The sequence below is a fragment of the Pelobates fuscus genome, chromosome 1 (assembly GCF_036172605.1).
Source record: "Pelobates fuscus isolate aPelFus1 chromosome 1, aPelFus1.pri, whole genome shotgun sequence".
Classification (NCBI taxonomy): Eukaryota; Metazoa; Chordata; class Amphibia; order Anura; family Pelobatidae; genus Pelobates; species Pelobates fuscus.
The window spans coordinates 485,854,944-485,878,796 of record NC_086317.1 but is presented as its reverse complement, the minus strand read 5'-3'; the positions used below and the strand labels follow the sequence as shown (position 1 = coordinate 485,878,796).

The window sequence follows — 23,853 nt, the reverse complement described above, 5'->3', positions numbered from 1 at the left end:
ACGTGTTCGTATGCCGAATGGCGGCCACCTAGAAGCACTCAATTAAGTTGCGGTTTTCTCAATGTTCCAAATTCTGATTGCTACCCAGGGTGGTCTCCGTTTGGTAGAACGAATACACTTTCCGAACACGTAGCTAAAACGAAACGTCCAAAAGTAGTTGAAAAGCAGGGAGAGGATATAACCGAATGCACACAGGTGAGTATAGGAAAATCCTTTACAATGTTCATTTGGAATGGAGATACTAATGGAGATACTATGTGGATTAAAAATAAAATGTACAAAATGATAAACTCTCTCTGGCATAAAATAATGAAACCATTGTAACTGCAGATTTTAACTGTCGGCTTTTACATATTATTAATTTTGGTAAATTTTATTTTATAAATTACACAACAGAAACAGGGAACAGATCAATAAACTGGTTGCAGACCTTTGGCAGTTCTATGTATCAGATCCGGTGAGTGGATTGCAGCCGGCATAGCCCTCCTTAAACCCAGGGTAGAAGGGGCAGCTGTCCCGATACCTTGGGATTCCACGAGAAGCAATGCAGCTATTTCTATTGTCAAACTCTCTCTGTGTTTTATGTCACACCTCCTGTTATTACCCGATGCTAAACAGTTAGATCCCGTTCTCGCGTGGCACTCTGACTCCCAAAGAAGCCCCCGCGTAAATAACCTTCCCTATTTTCTAAGCAACTTTGGCCAACTTTGGATCTTTTTGTAGTATAAATATATATATATATATTTTTTCATAATTTCTTTGTCACAATGTTGGATAATTCCACCCGGTCATGTCCACTTTGTCCAGTTTGGTGTTGGGATATACAGCTCAGAAAGGGGAGTAGTTTGGTACCCGGTTTATAGAATAAAAGCAGAACTAGTTTAAATCTCTACGATGTAATGGAATATTTTTTTCTATTCCTTATTTTTGTAGAACTTAATAAAGAGAATATAATTAGCTAGTAATCTCTTAATAACCGCCATCATCCGTTAATAACGGAACCTGGTAGAAGGATTAGTCACTAATTCCCAAACAAGTTCTGTTTAATGTGCTGTATGGACGCAGGATGCAAACTCTACGTTTATACAAAGAAAGCGGAAATTGCCAACTCCTGCCCCTGTTTTATTCTAATAATTTTAGGGTGCAAAAAGCTATTTATAAATGGAAATAATCTCTCTCCCCTGCACATTTATTAACTTGATTAATCACTCATTTATTAGATTTCAGTAGAGATGTTAATTTGGTTTACAGCTCCAGGATAATGGAATCGTGAATTCTAACAGACAAACTGAAACATTCTCCAAATCTCCTCTTTCAGATCTGATTTTACTGAATGAACCCATTCGGTCAGCTCCTACTATAGTAAATAGCATCTCATGTCTATCATGCACGGGATGTTTACTGCTCTATGATTAGTGCCACGGAGGGACTTGGCCATACCTACCAACATTTCATGTGGACAAAGTGTGGCACTTTCATTTTAGGGGTGTGAGTGAGGAGCTCCTAAACAAGAGGGACATTAGAAGAGAAAATAGGGACATAGCGATTTGGGCTAAAAATAGAGACTATCCTTCCAAAATAGGGACGGTGGGTATCGAGCTTCATAAAGACCATTGTTATCAGTCAAAATGTTGGCAGGTGTTCTGGTGCAACAAGGGGGATTATTTTTTTATTTTTTATTAACATCAGAATGCTGGATCATTTGTTCTTTAAACCTGTGGATTTAGACATTTCCTAGATATGTCCATTGGCAGCCTGATCACTGGTGGATGCTGAGGTTTCTGCACCTCCTGTCCCTTGTGTACTCTGATCGTAAATAGCAGGAGAATTGCTAATCAGGCTGGTTCCATGTGCATTCATCGCTTTCCCAGCTGACACCCCTTTAAAAGGTCGAAAAGCTCGGACCCGTTGTTTAAGGGCTGATAGTACCAGTGTTGAAGGACGCTCACTAAAAGCTGGGCATTACTGTTTTTCTCTCTAATTGGTGTTTATCGTCGGAAAGGTCAGCCAGTGCTGGCCTGGCACTCAGATGTGAAACGGAATAAGTCTAAATGCCGCAAGGAGAATGCGAGACCTGGCAGCTGAGTGCAGTCGCCTTGTGACAAAATGGATCTAAATGGCATTTTCATCAGCCGAGATTACTCCGGTTTCCACAACAGTTGTGTATCGTGCCAGAAGACTGAGTTATGAGATAATTTCGGCCAATGTATGGTTTGAGTGTTTTTATTCCCCTTAACATTCTGAGAGCACGATATGGTTCCGCAAACAGCCAGAGTGAGCTCCGTAATAAACGCACATTCTGTTAATCAGGAATATGGCTCTACGTGGAACCCACAGTTAATGTTAATTTGGGCCATCCTGTAAATAAAATATCTGTGTCACCGGATGCTGTGCTTGTCTATATAGAGAAGGAGAATTGGAGGTAACAGTCACTTAGATGGTATGCTGGATACAGAAATGGATGGAATAAAATGTTAGTGTTTGTGTGTCAGTGTGTATTTTTGATTGCCCTTATATTTAAGGGGCTTTTAGCTATTAGATTAAAAGTGATGTTTTATTCCATACAGCGATTCCCTGGCTTTTTAACTATTCAGCACTGTTACCTCCAATTCTCCTTCTCTCTATTCTACTTTAAATAGGGTTTATCCCCCACCCGGAGGTACTAGTCCGTTAAGGCTCCATCTTTTCTTTTTTCTTTCTTTGTCTAAATTAAGTATGCTTGTCTATATGTTTCAATCTAAACAATGAACGCAAAGAGACCCGGGTTAAGAATTAGGAATCTAAGCTGTTCATTAGGGTTTTCTGAAGGCCGAGGAAACAAAAATATGATTTGTTATAAATAGCAATTTCAACTTTATTTTTGAGGGCAAAACATTCATTAAACACTTCTACACTTGGTTTACCTGATACAGCCACGTGTACACGCTGTACCAGATTAGGATCCAAACTGCCACGTGGTAGCCATGCAGCCACCAAAGTAGGCCATTCCCTACTACATAAAGTAGTCAGGTGTGTTGGAGACATCTTTACCCCAAAATCATACACAGTGTATCCCTTTTAAAAGTTTTTCAACATACATCCTAAGGGATCCATCACCGTTGAATCTGACGCACCCATACCAACAATGAAGCGTCGTCTCCAACAGAAACTTAAACAAACACACTTCCAACAGTCACACCCGTTCCCTCGGCAACAGCACCACGTGGTACAGTTACTAGGTGAAACGCACACAACAAAACACTCAGGGAATTCCCGTACACACACAGCTGTTACACCAGTCACTAAGTAACCATTACTGTGCCTTTTGGCGAAACTATACAGTCACCCACGCTATAATTCCCTATATCTGAATTACCCTTCTATAACACACCCCAGTAACATCGTCTTTACAAACAGTAGTTATAGTACGGTTAGCATTGGTTAGAGTACAATTTAAAGTCACAGTACAATTAGTAGTGGTTATGGTGTTAAACATACAGCATAGACGACAGTTATTAGTAGTTATTTACAGTATCAGTAGTTATTATACATGGTTATGGTACCGTGCGCTATAATACAGCAACACACTATTCACACTCTCGCTAGACGGCAGAGCTCACGCTATCTAGCAAGATATACACGCTACTAAACAATCTTTAACACATTTACAATTCCCAACTAATCTATTGGCCAGTACCTTGATGGACTACCTAAAACTATCTACATCCGTTTTGGTTAGCCACACTGCCCAAGCACCACATATAGCGAACTAGAGGGCGGAATTTACAACAGCACCCTCTTAGTCTATATACTCTATCAAAAATCTAGTGGGTTCCAAATTTACACACCTACCCACTTAGCCAAGATAGGTTGATATCTAGCGGACCAAATTTACACAGACGCCGCTTAGTCTCCCGGTCCCTCCGACCTAGTGAACGTAATATACACCCTAGAACGCTAGTCTAGACAAGACACCGGTGTCCGGCTTGGGCTATCTACACAGAACCCAGCCTGACTCCAAACCAAAATTAAACGGGCTGACTACAGGGCGTTTAATTGAGCGGTGCGCCTTCGCTCCTTCCCTCCACTGGAGGGGGCAGATTCCAAATAACCCCTTATGGGCCTACCGCACAATCGGTATCCAATACCCCTAGTGGGTCCACTGTCTAAAACAGCGGTCGTCTTACCTCCTCGTTCCTGAACCTGAGTTCACACTCATCAACGGGGACACCCCAGCACTTACTACGTAGAGGCCGATGATCTCCTGGACAACAGACCAGTGGCGCCGAGACGAAGGGAAGTCCACGCAGAAGTTCTGGGGTGCAGCCGTAGAGAGCGTGGGCAAAGATAGACCGTCTCACGCCTCTGCTTCTCAGCTACCGTTGAACGATGAGCTTCCCGGCCAATGCACCAAATGATACCGGAGAAACTGACGGAAGCCAAGCACAGAGATGGACACAGGTTTTTTCAGGAAGGAACAGATTCTTTATTCGATTCACCGACCGGGACTCAGAGGGACTAATGTCACCAAAATACAACAAGATCTGAGCCCCGAACAATAGTGTAGGTTCCTTATATAGGCATGTAACTCCACCCATAATCAGCTCCACCCACACATACTCTCACCCAATCAATCGAACAAGAACTAACTTCCTGTTTGACCACATGGCTTGCCCAGCACAATGGAGGAGGGAAATACTATATCCTGTATCCTTGCACATGCTCCGTACACTACTGATTGTATCTTTACCATGTGCAACCAACCGACCGATACACCAGTATATGCACGTACACATACCACGTGGCAATCTCTGCCTACTAAATTTATTTTTACCGAGATTCCACCACAATATAAGGGTGTGTTGCTATATAAGGGTGTGTTGCTATATAAGGGTGTGTTGCTATATAAGGTGTGTTGCTATATAAGGTGTGTTGCTATATAAGGTGTGTTGCCATATAAGGGTGTGTTGCCATATAAGGGTGTGTTGCCATATAAGGGCGTGTTGCTATATAAGGGTGTGTTGCTATATAAGGTGTGTTGCTATATAAGGTGTGTTGCCATATTAGGTGTTTTGCCATATAAGGGTGTGTTGCCATATAGGGGTGTGTTGCTATATAGGGGTGTGTTGCTATACAAGGGTGTGTTGCTATATAAGGTGTGTTGCTATATAAGGGTGTGTTGCTATATAAGGGTGTGTTGCTATATAAGGGTGTGTTGCTATATAAGGTGTTGCTATATAAGGGTGTGTTGCTATATAAGGTGTGTTGCTATATAAGGGTGTGTTGCTATATAAGGTGTGTTGCTTTATAAGGGTGTGTTGCTATATAAGGTGTGTTGCTATATAAGGTGTGTTACTATATTAGGGTGTGTTGCTATGTAAGGTGTGTTGCTATATAGGGTGTGTTGCTATGTAAGGTGTGTTGCTATATAGGGTGTGTTGCTATATAGGGTGTGTTGCTATATAAGGTGTGTTGCTATATAAGGGGGTGTTGCTATATAAGGGGGTGTTGCTATATAAGGTGTGTTGCTATATAAGGTGTGTTGCTATATTAGGGTGTGTTGCTATATAAGGGTGTGTTGCTATATAAGGTGTGTGTGCTATATAAGGGGGTGTTGCTATATAAGGGGGTGTTGCTATATAAGGTGTGTGTTGCTATATAAGGTGTGTTGCTATATAGGGTGTGTTGCTATATAAGGTTGTGTTGCTATATAAGGTGTGTTGCTATATTAGGGTGTGTTGCTATATAAGGGTGTGTTGCTATATAAGGTGTGTGTTGCTATATAAGGGGGTGTTGCTATATAAGGGGGTGTTGCTATATAAGGTGTGTGTTGCTATATAAGGTGTGTTGCTATATAGGGTGTGTTGCTATATAAGGTTGTGTTGCTATATAAGGTGTGTTGCTATATAAAGGTGTGTTGCTATATAAGGTGTGTTGCTATATAAGGTGAGTTGCTATATAAGGTGAGTTGCTATATAGGGTGTGTTGCTATATAGGGTGTGTTGCTATATTAGGGTGTGTTGCTATATTAGGGTGTGTTGCTATATAAGGTGTGTTGCTATATAAGGTGTGTTGCTATATTAGGGTGTGTTGCTATATAAGGGTGTGTTGCTATATAGGGCCTGTTGCTATATAAGGTCGTTGATGTATAAGGTGCGTTGATGTATAAGGTGCGTTGATGTATAAGGTGCGTTGCTGTATAAGGTGCGTTGCTGTATAAGGTGCGTTGCTGTATAAGGTGCGTTGATGTATAAGGTGCGTTGCTGTATAAGGTGCGTTGCTATATAAGGGTGTGTTGCTATATAAGGGTGTGTTGCTATATAGGGTGTGTTGCTATATAAGGTGTGTTGCTATATTAGGGTGTGTTGCTATATAAGGGTGTGTAATCCCTATTCCAGCTATCCCTGCTGTCACCCAGTCCTGCGCATTATTCCGTGCAGCTCCGTGACGTTTTCTCTTATTTATAGCCGATCGCTGCTCGGAGAGAGGAATTGATTCCCTGGCTGTGAAGTAATGTGTGCTAAAGTGTCTCATTTGTTTGATGGATGTCTTGGAGTGTGTAGCAGCACGCGGCCGCTTCTCATCTGATCTCTCTGGCGGAAAAAAATAACGAAATCCACGACTAAAATAAATATTTTTGTGCGGCTTGCATTAATCTCGTCCTGTTATTCTGGCTGCAGTCTTGCAGAGGGCAGGGTGGGGAGCAGACGGTTTATTCCCTGGGTAACGAAATAACGCATGAGCTCTGGGTTCTGATTTTCCTATTTTATCTGTCGTTCTTTGTTTTTTACCCGTTTTCCTCTCTTATAATGTATCAGTAGGTTTCTGTCTGACATGGTGTGTCTCTGCTAACGTACAAAGCTCCTATAATAGCAGCAGCATGATTTCCCCCTCTGTCCCCGTGTATTAGCGGGTATTACAAAGAATTTCAGTCACTGGTACACCATTATTTATTAAAGTGAGAATTCAAAGGGAATTTAACAATTCAGGCCAAAATAACCCCGAAAAAACTAAAACATAGCTGACTTAGAGAATGGATCAATTTCTGCCATTTTTACCTTAAATTTGGAATTCACTCTGGATTTACCCTGAATTCTCACTCCCTCTTCCCCATTCCCCAGTCATCTGAATTGGTTTAGTTTTAGTCGGACAACTTGGGCGGCCGGCCTCTAAATACAGAGAATAGTGAGATGCCGTTTGTATCGGAAACCTTGGGCGGCCGGTCTCTACATACAGAGAATAGTGAGATGCCGTTTGTATCGGAAACCTTGGGCGGGCGGCCTCTACATACAGAGAATAATGAGATGCCGTTTGTATCGGAAACCTTGGGCGGGCGGCCGGCCTTTACATACAGAGAATAGTGAGATGCCGTTTGTATCGGAAACCTTGGGCGGCCGGCCTCTACATACAGAGAATAATGAGATGCCGTTTGTATCGGAAACCTTGGGCGGGCGGCCGGCCTTTACATACAGAGAATAGTGAGATGCCGTTTGTATCGGAAACCTTGGGCGGCTGGCCTCTACATACAGAGAATAGTGAGATGCCGTTTGTATCGGAAACCTTGGGCGGCCGGCCTCTACATACAGAGAATAGTGAGATGCCGTTTGTATCGAAAACCTTGGGCGGCCGGCCTCTACATACAGAGAATAGTGAGATGCCGTTTGTATCGGAAACCTTGGGCGGCCGGCCTCTACATACAGAGAATAGTGAGATGCCGTTTGTATCGAAAACCTTGGGCGGCCGGCCTCTACATACAGAGAATAGTGAGATGCCGTTTGTATCGTAAACCTTGGGCGGCCGGCCTTTACATACAGAGAATAGTGAGATGCCGTTTGTATCGGAAACCTTGGGCGGCCGGCCTTTACATACAGAGAATAGTGAGATGCCGTTTGTATCGGAAACCTTGGGCGGCCGGCCTCTACATACAGAGAATAATGAGATGCCGTTTGTATCGGAAATCTTGGGCGGGCGGCCGGCCTTTACATACAGAGAATAGTGAGATGCCGTTTGTATCGGAAACCTTGGGCGGCCGGCCTCTACATACAGAGAATAGTGAGATGCCGTTTGTATCGGAAACCTTGGATGGCTGGCCTCTACATACAGAGAATAGTGAGATGCCGTTTGTATCGGAAACCTTGGGCGGCCGGCCTCTACATACAGAGAATAGTGAGATGCCGTTTGTATCGGAAACCTTGGGCGGCCGGCCTCTACATACAGAGAATAGTGAGATGCCGTTTGTATCGGAAACCTTGGGCGGGCGGGCGGCCGGCCTCTACATACAGAGAATAGTGAGATGCCGTTTGTATCGTAAACCTTGGGCGGCCGGCCTCTACATACAGAGAATGATGAGATGACGTTTGGTTGTGGAATGGTTGGACGCCGTCCTGTGTTAGGCCAGAATCTGCTGGGAGTGATCCTCTGGGGATTATGTTTCACTTCATACACTTACAGGTGGTTTCTCCAGCACCATGTGTCATTTATATCTTACTTGTGGATGGTGGAATCACTGTAATAGTTTCTGTGCCAGTTACTCACTGCGAAGGTACTCTACGATAAGATCATTTTTATGCATTGTCTCTCTTAGAACTGTCTCAGCGCCTGTATTAACTCGGTTTATTAATTATTCATATGACAGCCTGCTGTGTTCAGATTTTCAAACACTTTCTCTTTTAAGATGGAGCCATCTGACCCTGGAATAAGAGGAACGTATTAAACTGCTAGGGAGTGCGTGACCCTCGTGTAGATCAAGCTTTAAAACATTCACTTAGTGCAGACATCACTAGCGGCAGTCCCTTCGTGTTTTGGCCATTCTCCAGATTGTTAACCCAGGATTCTCAATAAACAAACAGCCTGGAGGTGCTGACTGATACACAGCAAAGGCACGTAATGCTCAGTGATCCAAACGCCATTTATATAGAAATCGACATCTCGCAGCCACGAATAGCAGTGGAATCCCCACTGGTACTAAGGCTTGAAATGCTAGACAACGCTAACCTTGGCACTCCAGATTTTTCGAAACTACATTTCCCATGATGCTAAACTCGAGTTGCGTTTGGAATGATGTAGCGTTTAGGAAATCAGAGTTCCCTGTTTTTATGTCTGTGAGCAAATTAAAGAACAAAACATTGGGAAATAGAGATGCTGGGACATGCCAGTGATGCAGATGGGGAGGACACGCCAGCCCCGACCCTGCACAAGCTGAGTGTAGGTGTCTCTCTGTAAGACCACAAAAATGCAGGATAGGGTGAGGGGGTATCTTACTAGTACTGTAATTGTAGGCCTTATTAATACTTTATCTTTTGGAGATTAGCCCTGAAAGTGTTGGCCAGAGCACCTGCCTTGCAAAGACTTCTCATTGAGCTGCATTGGGAAGTCTGTAATTGGACAGTTACAGTGGTCTGGGCGGGGTTTGAGGGGGAGGGCTTGACAAGAGATCTGTCACTATTGCAAGCTATTTTTAGATACACCCTCATTGAGAAAAAAATATTCTATGCATAGATGTTTTCGTTGGGGGTATATCTACTAAACAGTAATTTATTGGGGGGGGTTTGAGCGAGCCATGGAGTGTTCACTTAACTGAGGGCAGCAGGCCTGAACACCCACACTATTTACAGCAGTATAGATATCGGATGATAATCTGTGTGTACAGTTTATATATGATGTTATAGTTGAAGTGATTCCCCCACATCAGTTGGGACCACCTTCTCTGTAACAAGCTAAATACCTGCACATGTAATTCTCCATCTACAACCCCTTGTTGTCATTTTCCATCATTTGAATTTGTTCCTCCTGAAATGGAGTTACTGTAAATGCATGTAGACAAATTGGTGTAATGTGAAGTACAACGGTCCGGGACTGGGATAATGTAAAATACCTATTAATGACGTCCTGAACAAGACTCATTGTGAAACAGCAAAGGCCGAGGAAGAGGCCTAAGCTGGGCGCAGCGATTGTATGTGATAATGTGCACGATGCACTGCTTGGTCTTACTCTTTACTTTCAGCTTCCTAAAATACCTTAAATGTGGCATAATTGGCGTTGTCACTTATTAATTAGTGGTTAGTGGCTTATAGAATGACTAATTGTTTTTTTTTTCTGTATTGGTCATCCGGTGCTAACAAAGGCCTGCACATAATATGTTTGGCAAAACGTTTTAAATCATTGTTTTTTTTCGTTTTATTCTTTATAGAAAGTTGTTCTTATACAATGGTAAAGCGAGATTACAACTTCGGTATTTCACAATCTTATACAGAATAACAAATACATCAATTGGTATGGGGTGAGGAGATAACTGTTCAGAATTGAAGTATCTTAGTTTTTGTGATAGAATGCAAAGCTGTCCAAATGTGTGGATTTTCTTATTGTCTAATTGTTTTTTTTTCTTTGTATATCTTTGTATATCTTTGTACATATGGTAACATTTCAAAAATCAATACTATAAGTAGTAAAAAAGAAACATTAAGCGATTTAAGTAGAACGTCTCATGGTAGTTGTTGATTCGCTTCTTGATTTCTACTGTTTGAAATCATTTTATATTTTTGGATAAACTTGTAAAATTGTTTAATATTCTGAAAACTCTTTTTTTACTATTGCAATGTTTTGGTTGGTTTATATTATTTACTGATATATATATGATATATTTCTTGATATAGTAATCACTTTAAAAAAAAACCTATATTTAAAATGTTTTGCCAAAAATGTTTAATTATTTAAAAGGCTTATAAAAAAAATATAAAATTGAGACCATAGTCTGAATAGTCTGAAGAATTGATTCAGGGCTCTAACGAGCAAATGAGGACCAGACAAAGCGGCTTTCCGTTATAAGATGGTTAATTAATTACGCTGTTTTTTTCCCCCATACAGGGACGCAGTCCTGCTACAGAAACGGATAGAATGCAGTGGGCTGACGCCATCAGAGCTGCTTGGACAGCAAATGAGCAGCCTGGCAGCTCCGTTACCGCCCGATAAACAAGGTAAGGGGCAGCATGGCAGGAATGGGCACTGCACGGGCACTCCTAGTTGTACAAGAAACGTTTGGATTGTGCAATAAGCTCTACCCAGATCAGGCTTCCAATGCAATGAGTAAAATCAAGGTGAGCTTATTCTACACGTCCTGGATTATTATTCTATTATTTTATTACTTATATAGCGCCAGCAAATTCCGTTACACTGTACAATGGGTGGACTAACAGACACGTAATTGTATCCACACAAATGGACGCACAGGAACAAAAGGATTGAGGGGCTTGCTCAATGAGCTTACGATGAACTTGTAAACTAGCAACAAACGACTCCTACAGGTTGAGCACCGTGATATTATTATGGAATACATTTTAGCAAGAAGTGCAAACATTGCTGCAGCTATTTACCGCACATCCTGAGAACCCCCATTGGAAAACATGATATGGGCCACAATTGGCTGAGGATACTCAGACAATTCCTGGTTTCCGTTGTGATATACAGGAACAGACAGTGTCTGCTATGCTGACTGTGGCAAAGATGCCTCTGCCATGAGCTCCTAGAGGAGTCTGCTGACTAGCCTCCTGCCCAAGGACTATGGACCCTGTAAAAGACATGCTAAAATACTTTGTTTGTGGGATTTCCCTGTATGGTTCGGGAACCAAACAAACCCACGAAGGTGCATGTTAAGCCCTATTGACACCTTTTAACAATTCACACCTCAGTGTTCTATGTGTTCATCTGGGTGGCCACCGTCTGTATGCACGAACACGTGGTGGCGGCCATCTTGTTCGCACAAACGCAGGCAGCAGTGTTTGGTCGTCGAGTGCATGAAACTAAAATCGGACACTCAACCACGCAAACACTGCTGAACTTCCATCATCGCCTGCGTTCGGTTCTTTACATCTTGGAAGGACACTGTTTGGTAGAATTGTTTGCATGGATTAGATGAACAAGCTCCACATTACAACCATGGACTACGTTTGATAGTTTGTTTGTTTATACACTCCCGAAATTGACCGACCACTTTTCCTATGGAACTATATTGGGCAGGAGCCACGTGTGCGGTCGGTCAAAATTTGACTTCCGTGGAAAATCCGACCACTGAACCGATCTGAGTGATTTTTGGACATGTTGGTCACTCAGATCGGGGCTATCCGAGGATATGACTCTTGTTGGGTTTCCATGGATTTTGGGGATACTTTTGGGGTGTTTGAAACTTGTATGTTTTTGTGTACCTGGAGATAATTGAGTTAGTACAGTTCCTGACGCATTTATCTCTCAGACACAGAGGAGGAGTTTGTAACTTGTATAAATTATGTGACTGTGCTTCCATTAAACAGACTACTTCCCAGAATTCAGTCTCGACTAATGTCTGTGGGACAAAGCTATACCTGCTCTAGATTTATGCTTCTTGGGAAAATTAAGGAAAATTGTGTCATACTTACCGTAATTTTCTTTTCCTGATCGTTATTCATGGCAGCATTTACTCATGGGTTAGCTCCTCCCCTCACGGCAGAAAGGACAGGAAATAGAACTCTGAAACTGGTATAAATAGATCCTCCCCCTTCCCATCAGGCAGTCTTAGTAACTAGCATCACATCTTATAGTATATGGGTGGGAACGTAATGCTGCCATGAATAATGATCAGGAAAAGAAAATTACGGTAAGTATGAAACAATTTTCCTTATTCCTGATCAATCATGGCAGCATTTACTCATGGGGATTACCCAAGCAGTATACATATCGAGGGAGGGACAGAGTTCAAAAACAGCTAATAGCTATAAAACCATTATTGGGCTGCATAAACCTTAGAAGACTTTACAAAGCCAAACAAGTAATTAATAGGAAATTGTCATAAAATCTGCTCAGACAAGTAAATTAACCTAGAGGCTGCAAGGTCAGCAACCTCCTGGCATTCAAATGTCTAAAATATCCTGGAGAAATATAAAGCCAGATAGGAATTAAGGCCATGATAGCCAAACCTAGAGAAGGAACAAGGCTAGACACTGTCTATAAATTATAGATCTATTAAGTCAATAATTAAAGATTATGTGCTTCTCTGATATACATTTTAAACCAAATGGATGGCTTAATCAAATCAGAACCTCGACAAAGGCATAACGTCCAGAGATCATACTGGAACAAGCAGATAATGCTGGATGAGAACGGACACACCATGCTATTAAACACTGGGAGACTTACACTGAGAATCCCACTACTTACAGGATGTATTTAATAAAGACGATTCACACCGCTTATCTGCCTGTCAGAAAGAGGCAGAGCCTAGTAGAGAAATAAGAGTCTGTTATTAAAACACTGCAACAATGACCCGATGTTGGTAAATTCAGATTCACAACAATACCTCACACGGTGGATGAATTGATACAGCAATGATCAGTCACAGGAGAGGAATAAACCAATAACATCACTAGGCAAAGGCAAGAAGAATCATATACAGATTAGTGGAGGGAAAATATAAACATTGGTATGAACCATAGAATTTGTGGCAACTATTAAATAATAAGGGGAGGCCAACCACGTCAGTACCTACATTTGTAAATAGTACAGATTATGCCAAACAGTATAATCACATTTATTAGAGGCTGATGTGCAATATAATAGGAGATATGGAATAGTCAGGGTACTGATGGGAAGGTGGAAACCAGAGGCACATTGTACATTGTGGCAACAGACACATAATAAGCAGGATAGTAGGAGATATTCAGTTATCCTGATGGGAAGGTGGAAACCAGAGGCACATTGTACATCGTGGCAACAAACACATAATAAGCAGGATAGTAGGAGATATTCAGTTATCCTGATGGGAAGGTGGAAACCAGAGGCACATTGTACATTGTGGCAACAGACACACAATAAGCAGGATAGTAGGAGATATTCAGTTATCCTGATGGGAAGGTGGAAACCAGAGGCACATTGTACATTGTGGCAACAGACACACAATAAGCAGGATAGTAGGAGATATTCAGTTATCCTGATGGGAAGGTGGAAACCAGAGGCACATTATACATTGTGGCAACAGACACACAATAAGCAGGGTAGTAGGAGATATTCAGTTATCCTGATGGGAAGGGGGAAACCAGAGGCACATTGTACATTGTGGCAACAGACACATAATAAGCAGGATAGTAGGAGATATTCAGTTATCCTGATGGGAAGGTGGAAACCAGAGGCACATTGTACATCGTGGCAACAGACACATAATAAGCAGGATAGTAGGAGATATTCAGTTATCCTGATGGGAAGGTGGAAACCAGAGGCACATTGTACATTGTGGCAACAGACACATAATAAGCAGGATAGTAGGAGATATTCAGTTATCCTGATGGGAAGGTGGAAACCAGAGGCACATTGTACATCGTGGCAACAGACACATAATAAGCAGGATAGTAGGAGATATTCAGTTATCCTGATGGGAAGGGGGAAACCAGAGGCACATTGTACATTGTGGCAACAGACACATAATAAGCAGGATAGTAGGAGATATTCAGTTATCCTGATGGGAAGGTGGAAACCAGAGGCACATTGTACATCGTGGCAACAGACACATAATAAGCAGGATAGTAGGAGATATTCAGTTATCCTGATGGGAAGGTGGAAACCAGAGGCACATTATACATTGTGGCAACAGACACATAATAAGCAGGATAGTAGGAGATATTCAGTTATCCTGATGGGAAGGTGGAAACCAGAGGCACATTGTACATCGTGGCAACAGACACATAATAAGCAGGATAGTAGGAGATATTCAGTTATCCTGATGGGAAGGGGGAAACCAGAGGCACATTGTACATTGTGGTAACAGACACATAATAAGCAGGATAGTAGGAGATATTCAGTTATCCTGATGGGAAGGTGGAAACCAGAGGCACATTGTACATCGTGGCAACAGACACATAATAAGCAGGATAGTAGGAGATATTCAGTTATCCTGATGGGAAGGTGGAAACCAGAGGCACATTGTACATTGTGGCAACAGACACATAATAAGCAGGATAGTAGGAGATATTCAGTTATCCTGATGGGAAGGTGGAAACCAGAGGCACATTGTACATCGTGGCAACAGACACATAATAAGCAGGATAGTAGGAGATATTCAGTTATCCTGATGGGAAGGTGGAAATCAGAGGCACATTGTACATTGTGGCAACAGACACATAATAAGCAGGATAGTAGGAGATATTCAGTTATCCTGATGGGAAGGGGGAAACCAGAGGCACATTGTACATCGTGGCAACAGACACATAATAAGCAGGATAGTAGGAGATATTCAGTTATCCTGATGGGAAGGGGAAACCAGAGGCACATTGTACATCGTGGCAACAGACACATAATAAGCAGGATAGTAGGAGATATTCAGTTATCCTGATGGGAAGGTGGAAACCAGAGGCACATTGTACATCGTTGCAACAGACACATAATAAGCAGGATAGTAGGAGATATTCAGTTATCCTGATGGGAAGGTGGAAACCAGAGGCACATTGTACATCGTGGCAACAGACACATAATAAGCAGGATAGTAGGAGATATTCAGTTATCCTGATGGGAAGGGGGAAACCAGAGGCACATTGTACATCGTGGCAACAGACACATAATAAGCAGGATAGTAGGAGATATTCAGTTATCCTGATGGGAAGGGGAAACCAGAGGCACATTGTACATCGTGGCAACAGACACATAATAAGCAGGATAGTAGGAGATATTCAGTTATCCTGATGGGAAGGTGGAAACCAGAGGCACATTGTACATCGTGGCAACAGACACATAATAAGCAGGATAGTAGGAGATATTCAGTTATCCTGATGGGAAGGGGGAAACCAGAGGCACATTGTACATTGTGGCAACAGACACATAATAAGCAGGATAGTAGGAGATATTCAGTTATCCTGATGGGAAGGGGGAAACCAGAGGCACATTGTACATCGTGGTAACAGACACATAATAAGCAGGCTAGTAGGAGATATTCAGTTATCCTGATGGGAAGGGGGAAACCAGAGGCACATTGTACATCGTGGCAACAGACACATAATAAGCAGGATAGTAGGAGATATTCAGTTATCCTGATGGGAAGGTGGAAACCAGAGGCACATTGTACATCGTGGCAACAGACACATAATAAGCAGGATAGTAGGAGATATTCAGTTATCCTGATGGGAAGGTCGAAACCAGAGGCACATTGTACATCGTGGCAACAGACACATAATAAGCAGGATAGTAGGAGATATTCAGTTATCCTGATGGGAAGGTGGAAACCAGAGGCACATTGTATATCGTGGCAACAGACACATAATAAGCAGGATAGTAGGAGATATTCAGTTATCCTGATGGGAAGGTGGAAACCAGAGGCACATTGTACATCGTGGTAACAGACACATAATAAGCAGGCTAGTAGGAGATATTCAGTTATCCTGATGGGAAGGGGGAAACCAGAGGCACATTGTACATCGTGGCAACAAACACATAATAAGCAGGATAGTAGGAGATATTCAGTTATCCTGATGGGAAGGTGGAAACCAGAGGCACATTGTACATCGTGGCAACAGACACATAATAAGCAGGATAGTAGGAGATATTCAGTTATCCTGATGGGAAGGTGGAAACCAGAGGCACATTGTACATCGAGGCAACAGACACATAATAAGCAGGATAGTAGGAGATATTCAGTTATCCTGATGGGAAGGGGAAACCAGAGGCACATTGTACATCGTGGCAACAGACACATAATAAGCAGGATAGTAGGAGATATTCAGTTATCCTGATGGGAAGGGGAAACCAGAGGCACATTGTACATCGAGGCAACAGACACATAATAAGCAGGATAGTAGGAGATATTCAGTTATCCTGATGGGAAGGGGAAACCAGAGGCACATTGTACATCGTGGCAACAGACACATAATAAGCAGGATAGTAGGAGATATTCAGTTATCCTGATGGGAAGGTGGAAACCAGAGGCACATTGTACATTGTGGCAACAGACACATAATAAGCAGGATAGTAGGAGATATTCAGTTATCCTGATGGGAAGGTGGAAACCAGAGGCACATTGTACATTGTGGCAACAGACACATAATAAGCAGGATAGTAGGAGATATTCAGTTATCCTGATGGGAAGGTGGAAACCAGAGGCACATTGTACATCGTGGCAACAGACACATAATAAGCAGGATAGTAGGAGATATTCAGTTATCCTGATGGGAAGGTGGAAACCAGAGGCACATTGTACATTGTGGCAACAGACACATAATAAGCAGGATAGTAGGAGATATTCAGTTATTCTGATGGGAAGGGGGAAACCAGAGGCACATTGTACATCGTGGCAACAAACACATAATAAGCAGGATAGTAGGAGATATTCAGTTATCCTGATGGGAAGGTGGAAACCAGAGGCACATTGTACATTGTGGCAACAGACACATAATAAGCAGGATAGTAGGAGATATTCAGTTATCCTGATGGGAAGGTGGAAACCAGAGGCACATTGTACATTGTGGCAACAGACACATAATAAGCAGGATAGTAGGAGATATTCAGTTATCCTGATGGGAAGGGGGAAACCAGAGGCACATTGTACATTGTGGCAACAGACACACAATAAGCAGGATAGTAGGAGATATTCAGTTATTCTGATGGGAAGGGGGAAACCAGAGGCACATTATACATTGTGGCAACAGACACACAATAAGCAGGATAGTAGGAGATATTCAGTTATCCTGATGGGAAGGTGGAAACCAGAGGCACATTATACATTGTGGCAACAGACACATAATAAGCAGGATAGTAGGAGATATTCAGTTATCCTGATGGGAAGGTGGAAACCAGAGGCACATTGTACATTGTGGCAACAAACACATAATAAGCAGGATAGTAGGAGATATTCAGTTATCCTGATGGGAAGGTGGAAACCAGAGGCACATTGTACATTGTGGCAACAGACACATAATAAGCAGGATAGTAGGAGATATTCAGTTATCCTGATGGGAAGGGGGAAACCAGAGGCACATTGTACATTGTGGCAACAGACACATAATAAGCAGGATAGTAGGAGATATTCAGTTATCCTGATGGGAAGGTGGAAACCAGAGGCACATTGTACATCGTGGCAACAGACACACAATAAGCAGGATAGTAGGAGATCCTGATGGGAAGGGGGAAACCAGAGGCACATTGTACATTCTGGCAACAGACACATAATAAGCAGGATAGTAGGAGATATTCAGTTATCCTGATGGGAAGGTGGAAACCAGAGGCACATTGTACATTGTGGCAACAGACACATAATAAGCAGGATAGTAGGAGATATTCAGTTATCCTGATGGGAAGGGGGAAACCAGAGGCACATTGTACATTGTGGCAACAGACACATAATAAGCAGGATAGTAGGAGATATTCAGTTATCCTGATGGGAAGGGGGAAACCAGAGGCACATTGTACATCGTGGCAACAGACACATAATAAGCAGGATAGTAGGAGATATTCAGTTATCCTGATGGGAAGGTGGAAACCAGAGGCACATTGTACATTGTGGCAACAGACACATAATAAGCAGGATAGTAGGAGATATTCAGTTATCCTGATGGGAAGGTGGAAACCAGAGGCACATTGTACATTGTGGCAACAGACACATAATAAGCAGGATAGTAGGAGATATTCAGTTATCCTGATGGGAAGGGGGAAACCAGAGGCACATTGTACATTGTGGCAACAGACACATAATAAGCAGGATAGTAGGAGATATTCAGTTATCCTGATGGGAAGGTGGAAACCAGAGGCACGTTGTACATCGTGGCAACAGACACATAATAAGCAGGATAGTAGGAGATATTCAGTTATCCTGATGGGAAGGTGGAAACCAGAGGCACATTGTACATCGTGGCAACAGACACATGATAAGCAGGATAGTAGGAGATATTCAGTTATCCTGATGGGAAGGGGGAAACCAGAGGCACATTGTACATTGTGGCAACAGACACATAATAAGCAGGATAGTAGGAGATATTCAGTTATCCTGATGGGAAGGGGGAAACCAGAGGCACATTGTACATCGTGGCAACAGACACATAATAAGCAGGATAGTAGGAGATATTCAGTTATCCTGATGGGAAGGGGGAAACCAGAGGCACATTGTACATCGTGGCAACAGACACATAATAAGCAGGATAGTAGGAGATATTCAGTTATCCTGATGGGAAGGGGAGGATCTATTTATACCGGTTTCAGAGTTCTATTTCCCGTCCTTTCTGCTGTGAGGGGAGGAGCTAACCCATGAGTAGATGCTGCTATGATTGATCAGGAAATACTCTCTTTTGTTACCATTATTGGATTTGCTGCAACAGAGTTCCTGAGAGAAGGAAAAATACATCCTTGGTGGCGAAAGCTGTGCTCCTATCCGGGTGGCCGCCACACTGACAATGTCCTTTTGGGAAACACAGCGTTATGACTTTAATTAAATAATATACAGTGATCGTGATTTAGGTCAGGGCTTGAAAAATTTGTTTAGAATCTGGGAGCCAGCTAAAAAAGTTAGGAGACAGTTTTTAAAAAACGTATTTTAAGTTTAATTTTCAACGAGAAAAATGCAATTCTTAAGGGACACTATAGACATCAGACAATTTCTGCTTAATGTAGTTATTCTGGTGTCTATAGCCTGTACCTGCAGACCTTTCAAAGAAAAGGCAGTGTTTACATTGCTGCCTAGTAACAGTCACTCAGACGGTCACTAGAGAGTTCTTGGTTCACTATCTCCATGGTCTGTATGGAGGCGCTAAATGTACCTCACAGAGATGCATGGATTCAATGCATCTCTATGAGAATATGCTGATTGACACATTATTTTGCTGCACATGCGCAATATCCTCCCTTAGCTGAGATCAGTATGACTAACCAGCCACGGCCATGGCAAAACAGGCACGGCCTGAGAAAAAAGTTACAGATAAACAACTTTCTTTTGTGATTTGATCGGGGCAGGACACAGACACAGACACACACACACACACACAGACTAACACACAAACACAGAATCTAAATAAAATACATGTACACATTTTTACTTTTGGGACAGAACAGCATTTAGTGAATATGTCCCCGTTTTTGAATTATGATATCATCACCATCACAATAATATACCCACCATTATCCCAATAGACATTAGTCTTGGGAAAGTCTTTCAATAAGACGAAACACGTTGACTATTTGTCGTTTTATCTTGATTTTTTTCAACACCCTGGCATGAACTTGACGACCCGGTAGCGATTCCCGGTTAGAGGAGCTACCATAGTGAAGTATCCACACACTCTACTTGGCGGGCAGTTTGGCGTGCTCCCCCAGCCTCACTCTTAGTACAACGGACAGGGTAAGCTGCTCTGGCTTACCCCCAGAGTTTTTTCAGACTTGGGGCCTGTTCCATTGCAGCACCCTCAGTTGATATCTAAATGTTTGGTGGGTTTAAGAGCTCCCTGCCCCCCAGATTATTTTTCTGATTATTATTTCAGTTTTTGTGTACAGATTTTATTTTTTAATCTAATTGTTTACTACTACGGACGTTTTTTACATTTCGTTGGGACACAGACTGTTACCAGTGTAGGGAGCCCCACACTGTTAGACAGATTTTTTCCGGACACATTGTGTTTTTTATGTTTCCTATAAATTTTTGTTCATAGGTTTTATATTTTATTACAACTGTACATCATTGTATGCCCTTCTATTGTAGTGACATCATGTCCACTTAGGATATATACCTCTGTGATATGCATTTTTGATGTGACACAATTTTAATAACTCGTGATAAGTTGAATAAACAGCCGCTTTTACACATTGTTTAAACGGTAAAGCGTGATTTCAGAAAATTTGATGAAAATAATTATCATATACTATTAGATCTGGTGATTTGGATATAACCCACCAGCTGGCCATTGGATACCGACCTCATCATATTTGACACTTTGTTAGCCCTTTCTTTCACTGCCGGAGTGTAGATTAATATTGTTGGTGATATTTTCTTGGAGTGTTTACAATTTATTTAGATTCTATGTTCATACATTAGCCGCTCGGTTTTATATGTGATGCAGCCCTCTAATATTTCTATATAGTATAAAATAATCTAATCTATACACTTCATATTCAGTTCCTTGATTCTTGACCTCCTAACACACAAACACAGACTAACACATACAGAGTCACAGACACACACACCCACACACAAACTGAGATTAGTATTTTTCTTGCAATCCACTCAGTCACTCTACCTTTGGGAGAGCTGAATGGATCTTTCCCTGGGATCCAGCGAGGCTCCGCTCTCTTTCTGCGTCCGAGGGAGTAGTAATCTACCTGCAGCTCCTCTCTGCTCCCTCGCGCTCTCTGTAGTGATACCGGGGCCGGAGTGATGTCATATTCCAGCTCCCGACATCATTAAATAGCGCATGAGGGAGCAGAGAGGAGCTGCATGTAGATCACTGCACCATCGCGCGCTGCCTACAATGCTCCCACAGGTGGCCGGCTCCCACTCTCCATCCTCTCCATAAAGGGCTGACATCCCAGGCACCAGGGCGAAATTTCTAGTCGCTATGGCGACCAGGATTAAGTAGTAATCACTAACAACTCTTGCTAAACTATTTTACAGAGTTCTCTCTGTGTGGGGAAATCTTGTTAAATATGTCAATGCAGTGTGCACGTACACACGCACACATCCCCCTCCACCAAGTACCATTCTTTACACTGTGTTCCTTGTCTCTCTCTGGCTCAGAGCACAGAGTGCCCCATGTCCATATTTTATCTAAAATAAATAGAACCCACGGCTTTCTTCAAGCGCTGATGGCAGAATTGTGATAATCCCGTTCCTAGTGATTAGCTTGTCCTTTGGTGTGCAGCGTGTTCCCAGCAAGGTGCTGGATCTGCGCTAGCGAGCACTGCAGTTAGCGGTTATCTGTATGGAACAATATGCCACAGCCATGCAGAAATTCAGCCGCTGTGAATATTAATTTCGGAAGCCTGGGGTTCATTCAGTTCCAGGTTCCTTTATCAAACTGCATGCCTTTTGGATTTCACAATCTGATGTGTTTAGATCAAGAAAGCGAACTGCAATTAAATTCAGCGTTAATAACTCCTGCGCATTGTATCATGCATCATACAGAGATCAGATCCCAAATAAATAGCTACGGTTTTCATTTTCAGATTTTAATTACATTTTGCCCAATGTCATTGCAACTTTTCAAATGCCAGGAGATGGATCAATTATTGTTAAACCTCTATGGCCAATGAAGGATTAAGTTTGTTACCAGAGATTAGAAGAAACTCAATGTGTGTTATCAATCGCGTCAGTCAGCGTTGCCTTCTAAACACAGCGTGAATGAAAACGTTACCCCAGAGTGTTATGGTATCCATTGTAGCAGTACTCCACAATGGAGCTGGCCTATTCTGCTGTAATGCATTCCAAAGATATTTACAAAGAAATGAATAAAAGGACATTAAAAAAGATACTGACATTTAAACTCCCGGGAACCTGCTGGATATCCCCAGGCCTTAGGGCCTTGTAAGTTAAGCATCCACTTATGATGCTTTCATAACTTCACTGAGTTTATTCTACAAGTCCTAGCACCGCAGTGGGTTTTGGGCACAGCAGGGATATCTGGGAATTGCCGTTCTTGTTTCAGCTTCATACTTGTATGGGCATGGGGGGGGGGGGGGGAGGGGGAAGCTCCTCCTAGCTGTGCGATTTTTGTACATTTCTAAGATAATAAATTGCTGAGCTTTTGCAAAGTCTCCTGCCTAGAACATAGAATGTGACGGCAGATAAGAGCCATTCGGACCATCTAGTCTGCCTATAGATCATCTCTTGGATTCTCATGTATATTGGGTAAATAGTTAACAAATAAAATAGGGTGTCCGTGTTATATGAAAATATGCCAATAAAAATCAGTCTAGAAAGGGGTCTCCAAGGGGTCATTACCGCTTATAAGATAAAAGAAGAATGTACTTCAGTTTGGGTTGAGCCCAAGCAGACATTTAATTGTTTATATATTAATAAATATATGTCATAATAAATACATTTATATAACAATACGGCGAAGCAGAATATTACTGAAGATATATAACTGTTAACACGAATACCCTACGCTAAGCTGATTCATTTCTAACTGCCGATTGTTTAGTTTGTTGCATTATTTATTTTATGGTTTGGTAAATAAACAGTTTTGATGTAATAAGTGTAATATGTACTAAGTGTCTGTTTCTCTCTCTGTTGTAGTGCTCATCCTTCCTCTCGTAGACCAGGACAGTGGGCGCGTGCTGGCCGTCATACTGGTGAGTCTGGGTACTCCCAGCTACTGCAATAATGACCACTTTGTAATATAGAGAAACATAATGTGTTTTTATTGGTCCTACGAGGCAGGCTTAAAAAACTAACTGAACTAAAAAGGCCACATTCAGTATAATAACCAGTGGGATAACCAGACTCACCGGGGCAGGCAGCAAACACAATAATAATAATAATAACAAAGTATTTAACCAGGAAAGGTACATTCAGATTACTCTGGTTTTCAAGTACGTCCTGGGGATGTTACCTTAGCCCAACATCCAGGGGTTGTTACTAATACCCAATTTAATGGTAATCATAAATAGTGATGTACCGAACTGTTCGCTGGCGAATAGTTCCTGGCGAACATAGCGTGTTGGCGTTCGCCGCCACGGGCGAACACATGGGCGGTTTGATCCGCCCCCTATTCGTCATCATTGAGCAAACTTTGACCCTGTGCCTCACGGTCAGCAGACACATTCCAGCAAATTAGCAGCAGACCCTCCCTTCCACACCCTCCCACCTCCCTCCCAGCATCCATTTTAGATTCATTCTGAAGCTGCATGCTTAGTGAGAGGAGGGAAAGTGTAGCTGCTGTTCATTAGATA

The 23,853-nt window shown here is 42.2% G+C and overlaps 1 protein-coding gene across 4 annotated transcripts in view; it reads left to right on the top strand.

Annotated features, from left to right (window-relative positions):
• Nucleotides 1–23,853, top strand: part of PDE2A (phosphodiesterase 2A) — a 678,984-nt gene that overhangs the window by 460,938 nt on the left and 194,193 nt on the right. For all 4 annotated transcript variants that reach the window (XM_063432647.1, XM_063432656.1, XM_063432664.1 and 1 more), the window contains 2 exons: nt 10,843–10,952; nt 23,198–23,253. In XM_063432647.1, coding sequence (XP_063288717.1) covers nt 10,843–10,952; nt 23,198–23,253 — 166 coding nt within the window. The remainder of the gene's footprint in view (nt 1–10,842; nt 10,953–23,197; nt 23,254–23,853) is intronic.